Raw genomic sequence first — 21,022 nt, 5'->3', positions numbered from 1 at the left:
TCGGGGCAGAGGCAGGCAGATCTCTGTGAGTTCAATGCCAGCCTGACTGAGTGAGTTCCAGGACAGCCAGCGTTATGTAGATAGACCCTGTCTCAAAAAAAGAAGAAGGAAGGAAGAAAGGAAGAGAGAAAGCCATACTTCATAAAACTAAAAAAAAAAATTTTCAATTTTTTGCAGACATTCATCATTTTTTTCTTCAGTTTTCTCTGTTCTCATTCTCTTTCTGTGTGTGTTCCACACAAATCTATTTTTGTTTATGTGTCTTAGTTTTGTTTTTGTTTTATTTCTCTGCTTCATAAACTGCGTCTGCGCTGTCCTGGGGAAGTGCTTTCATTACTGTTTCCATAGTTGAGTGTGAGCGACCAGCTCTGGTGTGTTTCACAGCCTGTTCTCCGACTGCCAGTTCTGTGGGTGAAGTAATAGTCACAGATGAGACAGTCCTTAAGGGGCCTGGGTGATTAGCAGGGTGTCTGATACAGGTTAGTACTTGTTAAGTTTCCTTTGTAAGGCCATTTTCAATCGCAAGGATTTTCTGTCCCCAGGCTGCGATATATCTCATGAATATGTTTTTTTTGCCCATATCTTTTTATAAAACTTTTGCTTTCCACATCTGGTTCCTACATGTATTACAGGGTTATCAAACCTGTCTCTAGTGACATCCTGTAATATTGCTTACATAGTGTCCTCTGAGAATGGGGCAGGATGGATTATATACTGTCTGCTACAGCCAGTTTCTTGTCCTTAATCTTTGCTTGTGAGCCAATCTCTTTGGAGTGCCCTGCTCATGCTGAGCTGCTGCTGGCCACGACAGTGCATTTGCAGGTGCAGTGAAGTGGACGGTTGGGTGACAGTGACACCTGGTGGCTGCAGTCATGCATTGCAGTGATAGGTGTTTGATCTTTTGGGTTAGCCTCCAGATTTGGTCCACATTCTCTGCCTCGTTCAGTCCTTTACAATTGTTTCTCGGAGTTGAGGCATAGTTTAATGTTAATTTTTTTTGCTGAGTCTACATTATACTGAATTTTTTGAACTCTCAGAGTTCAACTGATTCAGCTTTCTTTCTGAACTTGTAGGATTCCGTCGTGGAAAGGGGAAGACCATTTTTATTTTTAAATATTTGTGAATATTAATTTTTATGTTGTCTTTCTTCCTGTTGTGTAACTAAATATTTGAACCCATTTTGCCACTTTTTTCCTATTAACTTGCAGACCCAGAACATTTTGCGAACTTGGAGAAGTGTCTTTCTTCCATGAATAGCTCAGAAGAGATTTGCCTTCTGACGACCTTTGCTCAGATGGCTCGGGCCAGAAGAACCAATGTTGATGAAGATTTCATCAAAATTATTGTTCTGGAGATATATGAGGTTAGAATGTGAAGTTTTGAATGCTTTCTTCTGATTGTCCATTCATTCTTTGGGTATTGTTTTAAAAAAATGTGATTTACAAGCTGTTGCCTGCGCTTACAGACAGGATGGAAAAATCAAAAGAACATCTTTGGCTTTAGAGAACTTTGAAACCTATAATTTATTATTCCATTTCCCACTACTATCTCTTGGCATTTGATGAAGACTTTTGGGAAGGAATAGTCAGTCTTTTGTTACTATAGCCACACACCAAACGTCACTCCTCTGCTCCTGTCAGTAACTTCCAGGTCACTTGAAATGAGATCATAGAGCAAACATTGAACTTGGAAGAGAAGTTTGGTTTAGCTCTGCTGTTAGTTGTCCATCTTAAACGGAAAAGGTAATTGCCTTAATCTGCCTTAATTTTCCTCATTACACAGCGACAGGCTGAGGAAAGATCTTTGTATTTCTTAGTGCTTATGGGCCCCTTCTCTACTAGAGGAGAAGTGCAAGGATTGCAAAGACCTCCCTGAGATCCCAGGCTCTGGGGTCTTGAGCAGTTAGGACAAAACTGCATAGAAACGACTGGATTCTCAGGTGTGAGGGAGGGTCCAATAGATCTCTCCCCTCTCCTCCTTTGAGGGAATCACAGCTGTGTCAACAACCCAGCTGTGATGGTCATTTGTAGGTAGGCCCAGCGAATTCCTGAAGATGGCTGTTGTTGTCTTGGAGGACAGTCCTGTACACACTGAGGGTTTAGGAACTTTATACTTAGGGTTTTATTTTGTAGAAAGGATTATGTTTTGTTTTGTTTTTGGATTTTTGAGACAGGGTTTCTCCGTAGCTTTTGGTTCCTGTCCTGGAACTAGCTCTTGTAGACCAGGCTGGCCTCGAACTCACAGAGATCCACCTGCCTCTGCCTCCCGAGTGCTGGGATTAAAGGCGTGCACCACCACCGCCCGGCTAGAAGGGATTATGTATTTCTATGAAATGTATTTTCAAAAAATTCATTTTAGGCTAAGTATGCTTTAATCCCAATATTTAGGAGGCAGAGGCAGGCAAATCTCTGTGAGTTCGAGGCCAGCCTGGTTTACAGAGCAAGTCAGGACAACCAGAGATACACAAAGAAACAAAAAAAAAAAAAGGAAAGAAAACAATCATTTTAGTGGTTTCCTCAAATTAATGTTTAGATACTCATTTGTCTCATTGTGAATGAGAAAATTTCTTTTTGAGATGAGATCGTACTATGTTAACTAAAGGCCTCCATATTCTGGACTCAAATGATTCTCCTGGCCCATGGCTTCAGGCTCCTGCCCCCTGTGCATTGCTGGGATACACTCTTTGAGCCCAGCCCTTGAGCTCATGGCTGTAAACACTTGCATTGCCATTTGCTGTTCTCTTTCCTACCATCTTCCCATCTCATCGTGGGTAGTTTGCTATCTCAAGTTCTAACTTAGTTTTGACCATGGTGTCATGGTGTGGGAGGTCCTTCTGTCTATGTGTTGCTTTTATTGGTTAATGAATAAACTGTTTCGGCTAGTGGCTTAGCAGAATAGGGCAAGGTGGGAATTCCAAGCCGATAGAGAAGGAGAGAGCAGGCGGAGTCAGTGAGAAGCCATGTAGCCGCCAGAGGAGAAAGACTGAGATGCTAGTTGGAACCTTGCCAGTAGGCCACGAGCCTCATGATAAAATAGAAAATAATAGAAATGGGTTAATTTAAGATGTTAGGGCTAGCTAGAAATCCGCTTAAGCTATTGGCCAAACAGTACTGCAAATAATATAGTTTCTGAGTGATTTTTTTCGAGTCTGGGCAGCCGGGAATGAACGAGCAGCCTCCTCCAACGGTGTCAGCTGAAGCTCAATGTGAGATTATGTTTGTGGGGAAAAATTTTTTTGAAAATGTGTTTTGTTTGGTAATTAGCATTAAAAGTGCCATTTCTTCCCCCATCTCTCATTTAGGTATCTTATGTCACCTTGTCCACCAGAGAGACTTTTTCAAAGGTTGGTCGTGAGCTTTTGGGGGCCATCACAGCTGTTCATCCTGAGATTATTTCTGTCCTTTTGGATAGAGTGCAAGAGACCATTGACCAAGTTGGAATGGTAAGAATGCCGACTGTTCTTTTGAAAGAATCCTGAAGTAGCTGGGATGTTGGCACGTGCCTTTAATCCCAGCACGCAGAGGCAGATGTGGGTGAGGGCAGCCTGGCCTACAAAGCAAGTTCCAGGACATCCAGGGCTGTTGTACAGAGAAACCCTGCCCTTAAAAACATAAACAAACAAACAAACAAATACAGACTCCTGAATTAATGAAGCATCCTGGCTGTATCTGTTTGAGTTGAATCCAGATGTAGTCAAGTTGACAATCAAGATTAGCATCACACCAATAAAATCCATTCCTGCTAGTCTTTCTTAGATTTTGTTCTAAGAAAATTTGGAACAGCACAAGAGTCTGAAAATTCTAAACCTGTAATGTCTGATGATACGGATACAGATGACCATAATGTATTGATTTGGGTGCAGTCCCTATTTAGAATGTACTTCATGTGTAAATTACTGAATTTTGAAGAACTGTTTAATATTTTATAACATTTCATATTATAATGGATATATGAAGCAATGTTATTAAAATTAATTTTCCATTTTTGAAGTTTAAGCTGTAGCTATTAGTAAAATCACAACTTCATATAGTACTTGCATTGCATTTTCATTGCCCAGCCCTGTTTAAACATTATAAAAGGAGTCAGCTGAACGCAGTGTCTCCTGCCTGTAAGTCTAGGACTTTGGAGGCTGAGACAGGAGAATCACAGTGAGTTCTAAGCTAGCCTAAGCCAGGGTCAGCCTATTGTTACAGGTCAGCCCGGGATATTGAGTAAGACCTTGACTCAAAAAAAAATCCATAAAACAAAAGTGACATCATAAAGTTAATTATTCTGTTTCCCCTTAAAGGAAATTTCATTAGGTGAACCTGCATTTTCTTAATTTGTGCATACAGGTAATTTAAAAAGTAGTGTTGTAGACTTTTTTTTTTGTGCAAGCAGGTTTTATTTATTTAACTTAATTAATTAATTAATGGTTTTTTTGAGGCAGGGTTTCCCTGTGGACAGTCCTAACTGTCCTGGAACTTGCTCTTGTAGACTAGACTGTCTTCAGACTCACAGAGATCCACCTGCTTCTGCCACCCGAGTGCCTGGTGTGCCACTACTGCCCAGCACAGGTTTAAAACCCATTTTAATATAGAATATTTCAAATATGTGTGAAATAGAGGGCTGTCAAGATAACTTACAAAGTGCTTGATCTGCAAGCTTGATGACCGATGTCATCTCTAGAACCACATAAAGGTAAAAGAAGAGAGCCAACTCCACAGATCTGTCCCCGGGTCCCGTCCACCTCACCCAAAGCCTGTTCTCACCTACATATCAGACTAGGATACACACACACACACACACACACACACACACACACACACACACAGATATTGACAGACAGACAGACAAATAATGTTAAATAGAATTTCATAGTGAACCCAGCATCTAGTTTCAGAAGATTCCAACTCTTGATCTGATTTCATCTGTCTTCACATTGACCTATTTCTGTCTCAACAGATTGAGTTTCAGCAAATAGAAGTATCTTTAGATGCCATTGTAGAGAAGAAAAATGCTTTAAAAACTCAGTGACTTTTCCCGATTTATCATCACTTTAAATTTGTGTTTTAGCCAGGCCGTGGTGGTGCATGCCTTTAATCCCAGCTCTTGGGAGGCAGAGGCAAGTGAATCTCTGTGAGTCCAAGGCCAGCCTGGTCTACAAGAGCTAGTTCCAGGTCAGGCCCCAAAAGCTACAGAGAAACCCTAACTCGAAAAACGAAAGGAAGGAAGGAAGGAAGGAAGGAAGAAAGAAAGAAAGAAAGAAATTTGTGTTTTAGTATGGTGGTTTACCTGGATGAAAACTTACCACTTACTAAGAAAACCTGACCTTTGCAAAGGATTACCTGTGTTTTAGGTATATCATTAGTTTAAAAATGCATTTAAACTGGGTAGTGGTGGCGCAGGCCTTTAATCCCAGCACTCAGGAGGCAGAGGTAGGAGGATCTCTGTGAGTTCAAAGTCAGCCTGGTCTACAAGGGCTAGTTCTGGGACAGGCCCCAAAGCTACAGAGAAACCCTGTCTGGAAAAACCAAAAAAAAAAAAAAAAAAAACAACAACAAAAAAAAACAAAAAAACCCAAAATGCATTTAATTTTATTTGTTTATTTGTTTGTCCATGATTTTAATTTTACTTGTCTCAAAATCAAATTCACCTCCACATCCTTTCCAAGGAAAATTTGCAAGTAATTTGATAATGCTTTTGATAATATAATATTGTTTCTGAGTATTTTTTTTGTTCTCCTGAGACAGGGTTTCTTTGTGTAGCCCTAGCTGTCCTGGAACTCGCACTGTAGACCAGGCTGGCCTAGAACTCACAGAGATTCACCTGGCTCTGCCTCCTGAGTGCTGGGATTAAAGACATGCACCACCACCTCCTGGCTGTTCCTGAGTTTTACACTTAATTATTATTTTCTTTTTTAAAAAGGTTTCTTTATACTTGTTTAAAGAATTGCCATTGTATCTCTGGAAACCTTCTGCCTCTGAGGTAGCTGTGATTCGGGATTGGCTATTGAATTACAGTTTGACAGCTGTCAAGAACAAGTTGGCCTGTGTGATCCTAGAAGGACTGAACTGGGGATTTGCTGAACAGGTACGCCCTTCCTGAGAAACAGGAGATTTTGCCTGCATCAGTTTCAGGAAAGCATTTCTTAAAGCATTAGCGTCTCTTTGTGCCACTTGCTAGACCTGCACATCCTTTCAGCTGTGTAGAGTTTAAGCTCTCCTCATCTTCCCTTTCTTCCTCTGGGGACTGATCCTAGGACTTTGAACATGCCTGAAGGCCCTCCACTATAGAGCTACATCCCCCAAATTACCCTTTCTTCAGCTCTGCTTTGTGTCGTGAACATCTTCTGATGAAGGTATTCTACATTAAAAAATTATCCCATTGGAGGGGAGTTGACTCAGTTGATAAAGTGCTTGTATAGGTATGAGGACCCAAGTTCTGTCTCCAGCAACCACGTAAAAGCTGGGTAGGGTAGTGGAGGCCTGTGCCCTGAGCACTGGACAGGTGAACACTGGTGGATCCATGGAGCACACTGGAACATCTTATAGGCCTTCCATTTCCCACATGTTTTCATCCAGATCCTTCTGAGTGTCTCCTCCCTCCTTTGTTAGAGCCATGGGTCAGCCGCTGTGAAGGGGCTAGGGAATGGAGCTTTTGAAACTTGCCACAGACTATTTGGGAATATTATAGGTAACTCCAGGCTTGTAAGGCAGTATTTTTTTTTCCTCTGAGACAGGGTTTCTCTGTAGCTTTGGAGTTTGTCCCGGAACTAGCTCTTGGTAGATCAGCCTGGCCTTGAACTCTCAGAGATCTACCTGCCTCTGCCTCCTGAGTACTGGGATTAAAGGCGTGCGCCACCATCACCCAGCCTATAAGGCAGTATTTACCTGTACTTCTGAGTGTGGTGTTTTCACTGATGCTGAAACAGCAAACAGGAATGTACTTGATGTGTTCAATATTTTCTTGTGTGGTTGATAATAAGCATTTCTTATTGATAGGTGGTAAGATTCTTAACCTATAATCTAGGATGGGGTGGGGGTCTTGGGATTGACTGTTTCAGGCATGCCTTGGTGCAGTGTACATGTTCTTTAGAGTTGAGAGCTCTTCCTCTGGTGTCATGTTATAGTTTCACTTTAGAGAAATATGGTTTTTGAAACATTTGTCTTCTGGATCCAATGTCCTGTTTTGTTGTTCTGCCTTTGCTATTGTTTTCTAAAGGACTGTTTATTAAATACAGAATAGTATATTTGTAACTTTGCTTCAAAGGGCACACTTCATCTGGATCAAGCTCTGCATACTGAAGTAGCCTTGCTGGTCCTGGAGGCTTATCAGAAGCACCTGTCACAGAAGCCCTACACTGGGCTTATTTCTGAGAGTATGAAACAGGTACTGCCAACATAAGTCTTCCTTAAAAACTGCCTGGGAAGATGAAATTATAGTTCTGATTTTTATGTTTTCTAAGAACTCTTTATGCTAATTAAAGATATTAAATTTAATTTTTATAGTTTTTAAAGTTTTTTTCTTAAAAAGTTGTCCTTTATTTTTGAGATAGAGCCTCACTGTGTAGCCCCTGCTGTCCTGAAACTTACTGTATAGATCAGACTGGTTTCGAACTCAGAAAGATCTGTCTGCCTCTGCCTCCCAAATTCTGATATTAAAGACCTGTCCCACCACACATGACAAAATTAATCTCTTTGGGACCATTTGTCTTTGAGAATTTGGATTGAGCTATTGGACTGTGCTGGAGTTCACACGTACAACTCAGGAGAAGTGAGTGACATTTTTTAAGCCTTTGCAAGCTGATAGAATTGTTGGTGGCTTGATATTACCTTTTATAAAACTAAGTTGGTAAATGCTATCCGCAAGGCCCCTAACTCTGACTTGTTGGATGTGTTTACCAGCACTGTGGTGTTGAGCTGAGATCAGGTTCATAAAGCTTGTCGGTGTAGTGGGGAGTTGTGATCCACTGAAGGGAAGAAAACAGTGCCTTGTCTTCTAAGGGCCCTGTTGATCACAGCAGAGGTGGGAAATTAAGTTGCTGTTTAATTTGTATATGACTAACATTGTTTAAAATGAATGATTGTCATAGGTTTCCTATCTGGCCAGTATTGTTCGATATGGAGAGACTCCTGAGACCTCATTTAACCAGTGGGCCTGGAATTTGATCTTGAGGTTAAAATTACACAAAAATGATTTTAGAACACAGCAGAATTGTCCAGTTGTTCCCTTCTCCAGCGCGGTACCTGACATGACAGAGTCATCTGTGTTTCATCCTCTCTTGAAGGCTGTGAAATCAGGCATGCCCATTGGCTGCTATCTTGCCTTAGCTGTGACAGCTGTTGGCCACAGGTACTGTATGTTGAACCTCTAGGGTACTCTGATGGTAGGAGTTCTAGAAACTCATGTTTTTACATCCCAATCATGAGACCTTCATTAAGGTGTTAATTAGGGTCAAATAATGAGCCTTGTTATAAAAGGAGAAATAATGCCCAAATTCATTCCTGATTATTTGCCAAAACAAATACATAGTTTTAATGCATCTAAAGCTTCCTTGTAGAAGGTAGGGACTTTTCATATTCCTTTGTATGTCTACAGAACTTGTACACATATTTAAAAATGCTGGTAGAATGGATGAGTATAGGTGCAGCTACCTTATAGGGAGGAGGTGAGATGAGGAAAATAGGAGATACCCTTAACTGGGGCCGCAGGGAAGGCCGTGTGGTAGGACAAATGTGAAAGTAGGTGAGAGCACGCTTGATCTAGACTTGTTCTAGAGAAGGGGGCGGTTATTTAGGATTGCACTCATTGCTGTATTCCCAGAGCTCTAGTGCCACGGTAGTTTCTTAGACCCCAGGTTTCTCACCCCTGAGATGGAAATGATTGTACTGACTGGTTTTATGGAGCATGAGTTCGTCACAATGCTCATTACATTCTCAGAATAGTGTCTGGTCTGTTTCTCTGACTATAGTTTTTTAATTTGTTTCATGATTTCCCTGGATGCTGTATCCATTCTGATACTGTAGTTGTTAGTTATTGCTGGGTTCTTTTTGTACATACTGACGACTGATGGGAGTGAAGGAGAATATGTGTTTCCCTTTGGAATTGTTCCATAGCTACAGTCTGTGAGTAGAAGAGAAGTAACTTAGAGCAGTTGGGCTGGCTCTTGGGTGTAGAATAGACAGACTTAGATGGACACAAATATAACACTATAGGGAATACAGGCAATAACAGAAAGTCACCCAGGGTCATGGTCATGCTAAAACACTGCTTTTAAAAGATATTTCTTAAGATCTATATAATTAAAAAAATATGTATGTATGTGTATGCCATAATGTGTGTGGCTACCTGTGTAGGCCAGAGTCTATGGATCCCTGGAGCTGGACACAGGCCTAAAGTGGCCAGCCCTTTATTCTGTTCAATACTTTGATATATATATCCTCTGAAAAGAAAGAAAAATAATCTATCTATCTATATTATTCCTTTGAAATTATTTCAAAGGAAAAGAAAATGTATCTGACACACTGCAGTTTAAGCTGACAGACTGAATTTGATTTACAATCTCCCCTTGGCTGCAGTAGCTTCTGGGACACTTGAGTCAGGCCAACTGTGGGTTCTCATCTTGTTCCTGGGATATCATGTAAATTTGAGCACAATGCTTTCAAATTACTCATCTAATGAGATGAAAATATAGATGAGACTTTTAAGAACTCTTTGTATTCCTAAGTTATGATTGTAGTAATTCTGTGTGTAGGTTAGTCATAAAAATGTTAGAGAACTGAGAGAATCTGGGTCCTGTAGGCTTGCATTTCACTGGAGGAATACGGTCTTATGAACGAGTGATTGAGTACTCGCTTTCCCTTTCTTCCTCTGTAGCATCGAGAAGTTATGTGCAGAAGGAATCCCTCTATTGGGAATGCTGGTCCAATCAAGGCACTTGAGAGCAGTGGTCCATGTTCTGGATAAGATTCTACCCATGTTCTACCCTTGCCAGTATTACCTTCTGAAGAATGAGCAGTGAGTATATTCTGCTGACAGAAATATCCCAGCAAGTAGAAATGACGTTTTCTGGTTTCTAGAGTAAATTAAAAGTCTGTCTTTTTTTAAGATTTATTTTTATTGTTAATTTTATGTACTTTGTGAGTCTGTGTGGCAGTATGGGCACATGCATACAGAGGAACAGAGGCCAGAAGAGGGTGTCAGAGATCCCTTGGAGCTGGCTGTTAGATATCTGATGTGGATGCTGGGAATAATACTTGTCTCCTTTGTAAGAGTAGTACATGCTCTTAACTGCTGAGCCATCCCTCTGTCTCCTAATAGTATTTTTTTGTTTGATTGTTTTATTTATTTATTTATTTGTTTTTCAAAACAGGGTCTCTGTAGCTTTGGAGCCTATCCTGAAACTCGCTCTGTAGACCAGGCTGGGCTTGAACTCATAGAGATCCACCTGCCTCTGCCTCCCAAGTGCTGGGGTTAAAGCTGTATACTACTACCACCTGGCTATTTTTATTTTTTTAAAAAGACAGAAAACTTCTGTACTCCTGTTTACAATATGGTTAATGAACATTGTTTAGATTAATGATTCTAGTTTTATTGTTATGAGAGGTTTATCAGAGTCCCTAAAAAACATGGTGGAAAATGGAACCAATTTAACATTTTTCTGTTTCTTCATAAGTAATTATCTGCTGTTAATGAAAAGAGCTCTGGTGTGTGTGTGTGTGTGTGTGTGTGTGTGTGTGTGTGTGTGTGTATGCACTGGAGAGATGGCTTGGAGGTTAAGATCACTGACTGCTCTTTCAGAGGTCCTGAGTTCAGTTCCCAGCAACCACATGGTGGCTCACAACCATCTGTAACGAGATCTGGTGCGCTCTTCTGGCTCACAGGCATACATGCAGGCAGAATGTTGTATACATAAAGAATGGCTCAGCTTTTTAAAAAAAGAAAGAAAAGAGCTCTGGCCATATAACTCAGTGGTAGAGCACTTGTCTAGCATGCTTACAGCTCTTGCTCCCTCCCTAAACACCACCTACCCATTGCCCCAAATCTGCTACATTGGTGCTTGTCTATAATTCCAGCACTTCTGGAGGTCTGGTGTTGAAGGGCGGTTTCAGCAACATAACAAGTTAGAGGCTAGCTGGGCTCGATGAGACCCTGTCTCAGACAGCAGAGAATAGCAAAGCTAACCAACAAAACCCACACAGGACCACTCGCAATTCTGCCTGATTGGAAGGTAAAGGGCGTGATCCTTTGCTCTCTTCAGATTTATGTCGAACCTTCTCCTCTTCCTACACTTGGACAGTGGTGTTCCTCAGGGGGTCACGCAGCAGGTCACCCACAAAGTGGCACAGCATCTGACAGGAACCAGCCACGGGGACAACGTGAAGCTTCTTAACAGCATGATCCAGGTCAGGGCCCTAACAAATCCCTTAATATGCTCCTCCTCTTCCCACAGAACTTGTGGTGTTAGCTCTTATGACATGGTGTGCCAATCTCTTGGTACAGGAAGGCTGTTAGAGTTGGCCTTTTGTGGAAGAAGATAGTATTTGCATGTGTTCTAACAATGGGAGGAAGGGAGAGAGGGAGGGAGGGAGGGAGGTTGTTAATCATCCACATCACCTGAACTTCTTCACAGGCACACATATGTGTGAGCATGCAGCCTAATGAAGTAGGTCCTGTGGCTGTGTTAGAGTTCTGGGTCCAGGCTCTCATAAGCCAGCATCTGTGGTACCGAGAACAGCCCATTCTCTTCCTCATGGACCACTTGTGTAAAACAGCTTTTCACCTGATGCAGGAAGATTGTGTGCAGAAATTGCTCTACCAACAGCACAAGGTAACTGCAAGAAAATATGTTTCAGCCGTTGGCTAGATATTAGCTGCTAAAAGGGTCTCCTAATATACAATTCCTGGTAATAATCTATGGCAACTCATTTTTTTATTATAAATTACACTTTAAAGTTGTTTTTATCTCGGTAGTCAGAGTCCACTGGCTATATCCCAGGGACTGCATAGAGGAGGGAGTACACTGGGGTTCTGTAATGCTCATTGTGTGTTTCCTTGGTCTGCTCCAGGACTACTGCAGGATGTCATTATGGTTTCCCATGGTGCACCCTGGGACTACTGCATCAGACAGTCCCATTCTTAAAATTCTTTTTCAGTTAGTGTATACATAGTTATGACATTCAGGATAGTATTTTCATACATGTACATCATGCACTTGATCATGACTGGGTCATTGATCTACTCTCCGGACCTTTAAAGAACTAATTGCAATGCCCTCCAGACTATTCCAAAAAATGAAAAGGAGTATTACTCTGATACCAAAAACAGTTAAGGAGATGATAAAAAAAGAAAATCATAGGCAAATTTCCCTGATGAACATAGGGACAAAATTCTGAATGAAACGCTTGAAACTGAGTTCAGCAACACCACGAAACCTGTGTCCTGTTGGAATCTTCCAATGTAGAGGTAACTGCTAATACTCTTGGAAGAGTCAATGATAGGGTCTTCAGAGACTCTGTTGCTCCTCTTCCCCCATGTAGAACGCTTTGGGTTACCACTGTGACCGGAGTCTGCTCTCTTCGCTGGTGAGCTGGATTGTGGCAGGCAACATCACACCTTCTTTCGTGGAGGGCTTGTCCATGTCCACGCAGGTATGCTGTCTACTGAGGGCCATTTGTTACCATCCTTACTGAGGCTGGCGGGGGGCTGAGTGGAGAGAGATCAAGTGTTGGGGGTACGTGGCCCAGGTTTCAGAGTGATTCTGCCATTCTAGCTCTGTGCCTTGGGCGGCTTGCTTTTATCTCTGCCTTCAGTGTCCTCGTGCTCAGACGGGGCTGCAGTTGAACGTGTATGTGCAGTACTCAGAACAGACCTTAGTCAGCACTCAGTGTGTGGCCTCGGCCACACTGCCCATCTCAGGCTGCGTAAGGTCATAGCTGTTCTCTCCCTTACGCCTCAGTAGGATCCTGCAGTCTATTAGCCTGCTCTCCTGGGGACTGAGTCGACACCAGTTCCTCACTCTATGTAGACTTTCTACTTCTGCTTTTCTGCCTCACTGAGACTCTGATGGGCCATCTTTCCTGCCTAGCTCTAGAATACTCCACCCCCAAATGCAGTCCTCATTATTTTACCCCTAGAAGAATTTAGCATTTTTCCAGTTACTTGTTTTGTTTAATTGTATACATGTGACAAGAACATACTCACTTATCTTAATAATACATAGGAACTTTAGAAGCTCAGTATTTGTTGCCTGATGTCTGTATGTGTGTGTTTTTCAATGCTATAGATCAAATTGAGGGACCTGCACACACTAGGCAAATGCTGTACACTGAACCATACCTTCAATCCTAAAAAAGATTTAACCTTATAAGGAGGATATGTTCATCAATTGGAATTAGTGGATTCTTTCCTTCCCTTTTGCTTGGTGTTGTAGGTTTGGTTTGCATGGACTGTGCTGAACATGGAATCCATCTTTGAAGAGGACTCTCAGCTCCGAAGAGTTGTTGAAGGGGAGTTGGTTATAAATGCTTTTACCCCCGACCAAGCTCTAAAGGTACAGTAGTGTCCTGCATCTGAGTTACTGGAGGTGGCTTACACTCTCAGCATCTGAAATCCTGTGGAACCAAAGGCTCTGTTGGCTTCTCCAAGTCCCCACCCTGTCACAGAGGACTGCCATCTTAGTCTGAATGTAGAGGGTTGCTGTTGCTGTGAAGTGGTTGTTCTTGTGCCCAAGTATACCCCAAACTCCTCGTTAAACCTTGTGAAAAGTCAGATTCTGGTGCCTGCTTCAGAGATTTTGAGTCTCTGAGTTTCTTTGGAAAACTTGCGGTGACCAGCATGTGGAATAGCCTGGGCTAATGGTTCAGTCCGGAGATCTACTGTAGGACTGTGGTGGAGGCTTTGCTTTCAGGTTTCAGAGTCTGTCAAGGAATTCTTCAGTCCCTAAAATCCCTGTTAAAATATAGATTTTCAGTGGGTGGTGGTGGCCCACTCCTTTAACCCTAGCACTCAAGAGGCAGAGGCAGGAGGATCTCTGTGAGTTCCAGTCCAGCCTGGTCTACAGAGCAAGTTCTAGGACAGCCAGGGTTGTCACACAGAGAAACCATGTCTTGAGAAACAAAAACAAAACAAAACAGAATATAGACTTTCAAGATTGATAAAATTTGACAGATTCATTTTTGGTTCTCTGTCATCTGACTGATTTGCTTTATGAAGTTAAGATTTTATTAAAGTTGCTAGCATGTTCTAGTGATCATAATGGACGTCTCATCTGTACCTATACTATATTTTGGTAATATTCCTTCCATGATTCTTATCTTCCTTCTATTCTTTGGATCCCGTCTGCTTCCCAGCTGATTCCTTTCCATTTTACCGTCCTTTCTTCTCCCCGTGATCCAATAAGTTTAATTAGGATTACTTACAGGAGCATGTGTACCTTGCAGGAGTTCAACTGAAGAAGAAGGAAAAAAAAAAAACCCCAAACCAACCCCCCCCCCCCCAGCTTTCTCTCTCTTCCCCTTCCATCCACATGGAGGGATGGACCTTCTGGGTCTCTTCTCCCTTGATGATAGGGTGCTGTAGAACTCAATGTTATGCAAATTGTGTGCTGTTATAGCTGATGTGGGTTCACGAATGCCAGAACCATGTCATGATTGGAAGATAGTATAATATTTTATATGCAAAGGAATTTCAGAAATGGACATGAGGTTAGTTTTAGAATTTTTCTTTTTTTTTGGTTTGTTTGAGACAGGGTCTCAGGTATTCCCAGACTGTTCTCCAATTTATGATGTAGTTGAAGATGACATTGAAGTTGTGATCCTCCTGCTTCTCTGCCTCAGTTCACTACAGTGCTGGGATTGAACTCAGAGCCTCCAGCACGCTGAGCAAATGCTCTCCCCTGTGCTCCTTCCCCATGCTTTAGATAACTCTTCAGGAAGATGCTGATTCTGGGGTCTTCTCTGTACTGCCAAAGAGGTTAAAATGTCAGCTAGTGAGCTTGGAAAATGTTTTAATAACTTTTTCTTATGGAAGTGAAAACAGAATGTTTACCTTTAGAGCATAGTGTTTTGATTGTGTTTGTTTGGGGATTGCTAAAGCTCCGTTCTCTTGTAGAAAGCCCAGGTCCAGCTGAAGCTGCCCATCGTCCCATCCCTGCAGAGGATGATGATTTATCGCTGGGCCCACCAGGCTCTGGTCACACCTTCTGATCATCCTCTTCTTCCACTCATTTGGCAGAAGTTCTTCCTCCTATATCTTCATCGCCCTGGACCACAATATGGGTATGGTACCCAGTACTGTAGTAAGTTCCTATCAACTCACTTCTGAGATGGTCTGCTGTGGAAGATGTGTTAGAGTCATAGCTAGGATTCTTTATGTGCTCAATACTTAAGAGACTTGATCTTAATGGAGTTTGGGGTGCCTTGTGGCAACTTCTCTTTACCCTCATCTATTCCTACCATGGCAAAGACAGTACCTGGGGACTGGGCAAGGTTCAGCAGAGAACCTCTGGAGGTGTATAGGGAGAGAAGATGTTTCAAGCTGAGGCTACATATGTGACCTCCCTGAGGCCCGCAAGGGGACCTTATGAAGAGGAGTGATATATGAGTGTAACCCTTGGCTGTGCATGGGGATGCTGCATAGTACTGCTGACCTGCCCAGACTGTCCACTGCATCAAGCACTGCTCTCCAGCCCTAGTTAATTTCCTTCCAGCCCCTTCCTTCATTCCTTTGAAACATAAAGAAACAGACGGACTTTTGGTTCCCTCTCTTTTTTGTTAGATTTCTAGTTCTTCACGAACAGAGACCGATGCCCTGATTTGTAGTGTTTCATTCTTTTCAAGGACACTTTCCTGCATTTTTCCCTTATCTCTAGGGACACATTCCAAGATGCCCTGTAGAGTTTTGAAGCCTCAGTTGGTACCAAACTCTGCATATTCTGCATACATACCTATGATAAAGTTCAGTTTATAAATTGGGCATAGCAAGAGATAAACAGAATAACTATTAATGTGATAAACAATTACAACAGCATACTAGTTTAGTATATATGCTACTAAAGAAAGCTCAGTGTAACAATATTCTGTAATAAAAGTTGCTAGGACTGGCAAGATAGATCAGTGGGTAGTAGTGCCTGCCATGCAAACCCCATAACCTGAGTTGGATCCCAGAAACTCACAGTGAAAGGAGAAAGGCTGACTCCTAAAAGCTCTCCTGGCTTTTACACTAATGATGTGGAATGTCACCTGTACTCTCACACACACACGCACGCGCGCACACACATATGCACACACACACTAAATGGAATAAAAAGTAAAACTAAGCATATCTTACTCATTTCTGGAATTTTCTGTTTGTACCATGGTTGACTATGGATAATTAGAACCATAGAAATGGACTCAGCTCAGGGGAACTCTGTATACCCTTTCCTTATATACTCAAAATAGCTTTTGAGGTATAGCAAGATAACTCACTGAATGACTACTGTGTTCAGCCACTTAGGCATTTTCTGCTCAAAGGCTCTAAGTTCTCCTTATTCTTTAAGGTTGCCCGTAGATGGTTGTATTGGAAGAAGGTTTTTTCAAAGTCCCTCGCATATCAATTTGTTGAAAGACATGAAAAGACGCCTGACTGAGGTGGCTGACTTCCACTATGCTGCAAGCAAGGCCCTCCGTGTTCCAGCAGAGGGCAGTGAAGGGGCAGCAGAGCCGCAGGCTGGGACCCCTGCTTATCTGACGTCTCCAGAACTGCACAGGGAGCTAGTAAGGTAAGGTAGCTTAGCTATCTGCTGGTATTTGTGGCTCAGACGATGTTGGAGAGGTTAGCTTTGATACGGAGCTCAGGAGCTCAGATGTTACTCTTAAATTGTTAGGTTGTATTTGGGAGGTGGCTTTGACACTGATTCATACCTAGAGATGTTTCCATGAGACGTTTGGATGTAGCTTTGTTGAGTGTTTGAGTCTGAGTAATAACCCAGAGGGCTGGTACTCTTCTCTTTCTTATGTGAAAATAGAGGCAAGCCAAAACAAATTGATCAAAGTAGGCATATAACTACCAGAACCTTTTAAATAATTGTTAAAAGAAAGAAATGACTAATACAGGGTTTCTTAGCTCTGAGATCCTTGGCAGAATCCAGGGGCATATCATTCTGGGCACAGATTGGTCTGTTCCTAAGTGTTAGGAACTTCAGAGTGAGCTAGGTTTGGTTAGTATAGTTTCTGCCTGTAAATGTAATTTAGTCCAATGGTTGTCTTAGAGCAAGACCGCGTAAATATGGCTTTTCGGCATTGTCCTCAATTACAGAACACCTTGGTGAGTGAGGAAACCCAGGTCTCAGGCTTGCTTTGACCCTGGGGACCTCAGGACTTGCTCTTAGCCCTTACTGTGAGTGGTTAAAGGACCCTCCCCTTTTATTTTTAACCAGTTTTGCTAGGAGATTTTCTCTTGGAACATTTTAGGTCATTGATACTCCCTCTCTCCAGTTCCCTCTGTGGATTTTTAGAAAGCATCCATTTTTCTGAGTCAGGACCTAGAAGAAAAATCTATGCATACACCATCCTTGTCTGTAGCTCTCGTACTTGGTACCCTATTCTGCTTATAAAGGAGGTAGTTTTCCGCTTTGTTGGCCAGAGCTACCCCAGGCTGCCTTTTGGTCATCTGTGTTTGCAAACTACTTTTCCATGCTGGTTTTCAAACAATGCCTTGGATTCCATTGGTTTTAGTTGATAGATGATTCTGTTCTTTGAAAAAGCAAAACATAAACAAACTGATAAATATATTTAAAAATAAAGACATAACTTTTGTAAGCCTAGTTTTTTTTTTTTAAAAAAAAATTCCTTTTTAATGAGAGCAAGGTACACAGATCCACAGGTTTATTTATGGTTTCCTTGTGACAGGAGTGGCCATTGCTCTTAAGCTGGCAAGTGCTTGCAGTTGGATAGAAACTAGCTTTTGGTATTTTCCAAGCACTAAGACTGGCTCTGTCTGACTCAACCAGGACAGCAAAGCTGAGTTCAGATCCTAGGATGTGGTATGAGCACTCCTCTAGGCATATCCTCCACTTACTCCTTCATCCATAGCAGGGCTCTCAGAGCCCCTTTCAAACCTGTTACATAAGTTGGATATTGTTTTGTTTTAAATTTTATTTATAGCCGGGCGGTGGTGGCGCACGCCTGTAATCCCAGCACTTGGGAGGCAGAGACAGGCGGATCTCTGTGAGTTCGAGGCCAGCCTGGTCTACCAAGGGAGTTCCAGGACAGGCTCCAAAGCTATAGAGAAACCCTGTCTCGAAAAACCAAAAAAAAAAAAAATTTTTTTTATTTATTTGCTATGTATATGGTGTTCTGCCTCCATGTATGCCTATAGGCTGGAAGAGGGCATCAGATCTCATTATAGATGGTTGTGAGCCACCATGTGGTTGCTGGGAATTGAACTCAGGACCTCTGGAAGGGCAATCAGTGCTCTTAACCTCTGAGCTATCTTTCCAGCCCATTGGATCTTGTTTTAATGGTGTGTGAGGGTCCCACTGTGAGCTTCTTAGGAGAATCAGTGGCTGCTAGACTCATTTCTTCATGGAAGCCTTTCTTTACTCTCAGATGGTGGTAATAGAGTTCTTAGTAAATATAAGAAACTTCATTTGACTGCACATCTTTTTACATTTTATGTAATTGTGTTTTTATCTTTTAGGCTCTTCAATGTATATATATTATGGCTAGAAGATGAAAATTTTCAAAAAGGAGATACTTATATTCCTTCTTTACCAAAGCATTATGATATTCACAGGCTGGCAAAAGTGATGCAGAATCAGCAGGTAAAACTATGACAATACCTTTTTTTTTTTGCATTTCTAAATGTAAATTGAACTAAATGTAAATATTCATCCAGTAGTAAAACTGCTTACTGTTACAGAATGGTGATCACACAGTCATTCTGGTAGGTTTAGTCAGTGTATATATGAACCTTTGACCGCTCTGTCCTGGCCTCATCTGAAGGCCTGAAGCTTGTTCTAGGCTGTTTTGTAACCTGAAGAACAAAGCTTTTGTCTGACTGTCTTCTTGCTTATTTGAGTTGTGACCTGTTGTTGAATATGTCTCACCATCTCTACCCTTGGAAGCACAGGGATGCATTTTAGGTGATCTACAACCTAGGTCATAGGTCAGCACAGGGAGGTGATGGAGAGGCTTCCTTGTCAGTGTCTAGTTCTGATTTGTCCTTTTGGAGCCACTTGACTTTACTTCCTGTGTGTCCTAATAGGTTTTCTTTCTGCCACACTCCACTGTCTGTGATTCTTTTTCAGCCCTAACTTGTAGACTCAGTTTTCTTCAGGTTTCTGGAGCTAGGCTGAAAGGAGGCAGGGAAGTAGAAAAGAAGGCCTCTCTTGGAAATATTTCTATCTAGGGGCTGAATTCTGGCAGCTGCTGACCCTGCACTGGATATGGTTTAGTAGCTTCTGAGATGTGGGGGACTTTCATTTGGTTCCTTAAGCCTCTCTATTTCCACACTGCATATAGAATTTCATCTACAGTAGATATATTTGTCTTTCTTTCCTCCCTTTATTCTTCTCTTCCTTACACCAGTATTTATTGAATGCCAGGTTATTAATGCCAAAGATAGTAAGAGAAATCTGAAGGAGTCCCTGCCTGCAGGGGGAGCTTATGTGCAGAGGTCACATCTGTGATCAAGACTGGGAGAGAAATGCCAGCGGTGCCCTGTGAGCCCAGTGAGACCCAGCCTGAAGTAGTGACTTGTGAGCTCCAAAGGACGCGTGGGAGCTTGATGATGTTTGAAGGGAAGACATGGTTGTTAAGTGATGAAAGACTAGTCCAGGCCAAACCACAACCTGTCCACAGTGGTGTGGCGAGGATGTAGCAGCTGAGTAGCATAAGCAGAACTACAGACGCCAGCTAGGATGGAGCCAGCTAGGGCCACACACACCTTCCCAAAGACTTCGGGTTTTGCTCTGAAATCTTTAGATGACTATGGCAATGGTTGAATAAATGGAGTAGGCTTTTAAACAGTTATGTATTATTTCTGAGTGTGTCTGTGCCCAAGTGAGTTTAAGAGAGCCGTGTGTGCAGGTGCCCTCCGAGGTCACAGGGTATCAGATCCCCTGGAACTGGAGCTTTAGGCAGTTGTGACCTACCTGATGTAGGTAGGTGTTGGGAACCATAAAGGCAGTTAGTGTTCTTACCCACTGAGCGATCTCACTGGAGCCCTGGAGGAAGGGTTTTGAATTGATTACATCTATAAGAATGGCTAGTCCTCCCGACCCCCACTTGGGCTATCTGGAGGAGCTGTTTACCAAGAGAGGAAAGAGAGAAGAGGAAATGCCTTCAGAAGAGAGCTCTGTTAGGGCGGCTGCCTGGAGGGAGATAAGAGATGGAGAATTCAGGAATGGGCCTGGTAGAGAAAGTGGGCTTGATGATAGTGGACCGGCTAGATTAGGAAACAGAGTAAAGGTGTCACAACCCTGAGAAAGAATATGTAGGCTCAAAATACAGTTGACAATAAAAGGCTCGAGGAGCAGGAAAAGTTCTCGAATGCTGTCCCTCACTCATTTCTTCTTTGTGCTCTGCATTCTTAATCTTTATCAAGTCTTTACAGATAGTGGAAACATGGGTGCTTTAAAATTAGTAATCATGTGGGCTAGAGAAGTAACTCAGGGACTAGGAACCCAAACTGCTCTTGCAGAGAACCCAGATTCAGTTTCTAGCCCCATGTCAGGTGACTCTAGCTCTGGGGGCTCCTGAACTCATGGGCACATACCCACCCCAGACAAATACACGGACTCTCCCAGTGAGCTGTCCCTCCAGCAGCCTTGCCTCTCTCCCGGAATCAGCCTTTGCTTACCATCTAACACACGACTGTATAAGTAGATTTGTGTAAGTTCAGGTTCTGGGCCATTCTGTGTCTTGCTGACCTGCCTCTGTCTCATCCTGTCTGTACCCATGCTGAGGATGCCTGACAGAGACATGGGTGCAGACGGTGACAGAGCCACTCCGTTTACAGGAGGGGGTCTACACAGGAACAGGGTCTGCTGCCGCTG

General features: G+C 42.4%; 1 protein-coding gene across 3 annotated transcripts in view; it reads left to right on the top strand.

Moving 5' to 3' along the window:
- The window catches only part of Epg5 (ectopic P-granules autophagy protein 5 homolog), a 91,288-nt gene that overhangs the window by 23,273 nt on the left and 46,993 nt on the right, over positions 1–21,022 (top strand). For all 3 annotated transcript variants that reach the window (XM_041640830.1, XM_041640829.1, XM_041640831.1), the window contains 13 exons: positions 1,209–1,363; positions 3,302–3,442; positions 5,908–6,072; positions 7,252–7,371; positions 8,075–8,334; positions 9,859–9,999; positions 11,243–11,387; positions 11,615–11,812; positions 12,522–12,632; positions 13,415–13,534; positions 15,094–15,260; positions 16,523–16,744; positions 18,664–18,787. In XM_041640830.1, coding sequence (XP_041496764.1) covers positions 1,209–1,363; positions 3,302–3,442; positions 5,908–6,072; positions 7,252–7,371; positions 8,075–8,334; positions 9,859–9,999; positions 11,243–11,387; positions 11,615–11,812; positions 12,522–12,632; positions 13,415–13,534; positions 15,094–15,260; positions 16,523–16,744; positions 18,664–18,787 — 2,069 coding nt within the window. The remainder of the gene's footprint in view (positions 1–1,208; positions 1,364–3,301; positions 3,443–5,907; positions 6,073–7,251; positions 7,372–8,074; positions 8,335–9,858; positions 10,000–11,242; positions 11,388–11,614; positions 11,813–12,521; positions 12,633–13,414; positions 13,535–15,093; positions 15,261–16,522; positions 16,745–18,663; positions 18,788–21,022) is intronic.

This window comes from Microtus oregoni, unplaced genomic scaffold, assembly GCF_018167655.1.
Source record: "Microtus oregoni isolate MIOR12 unplaced genomic scaffold, Mior012 000065F_ref0000479, whole genome shotgun sequence".
Taxonomy (NCBI): Eukaryota; Metazoa; Chordata; class Mammalia; order Rodentia; family Cricetidae; genus Microtus; species Microtus oregoni.
Note: the sequence above shows the minus strand (reverse complement) of the source record. Positions and strands in the feature narration are given on the sequence as shown.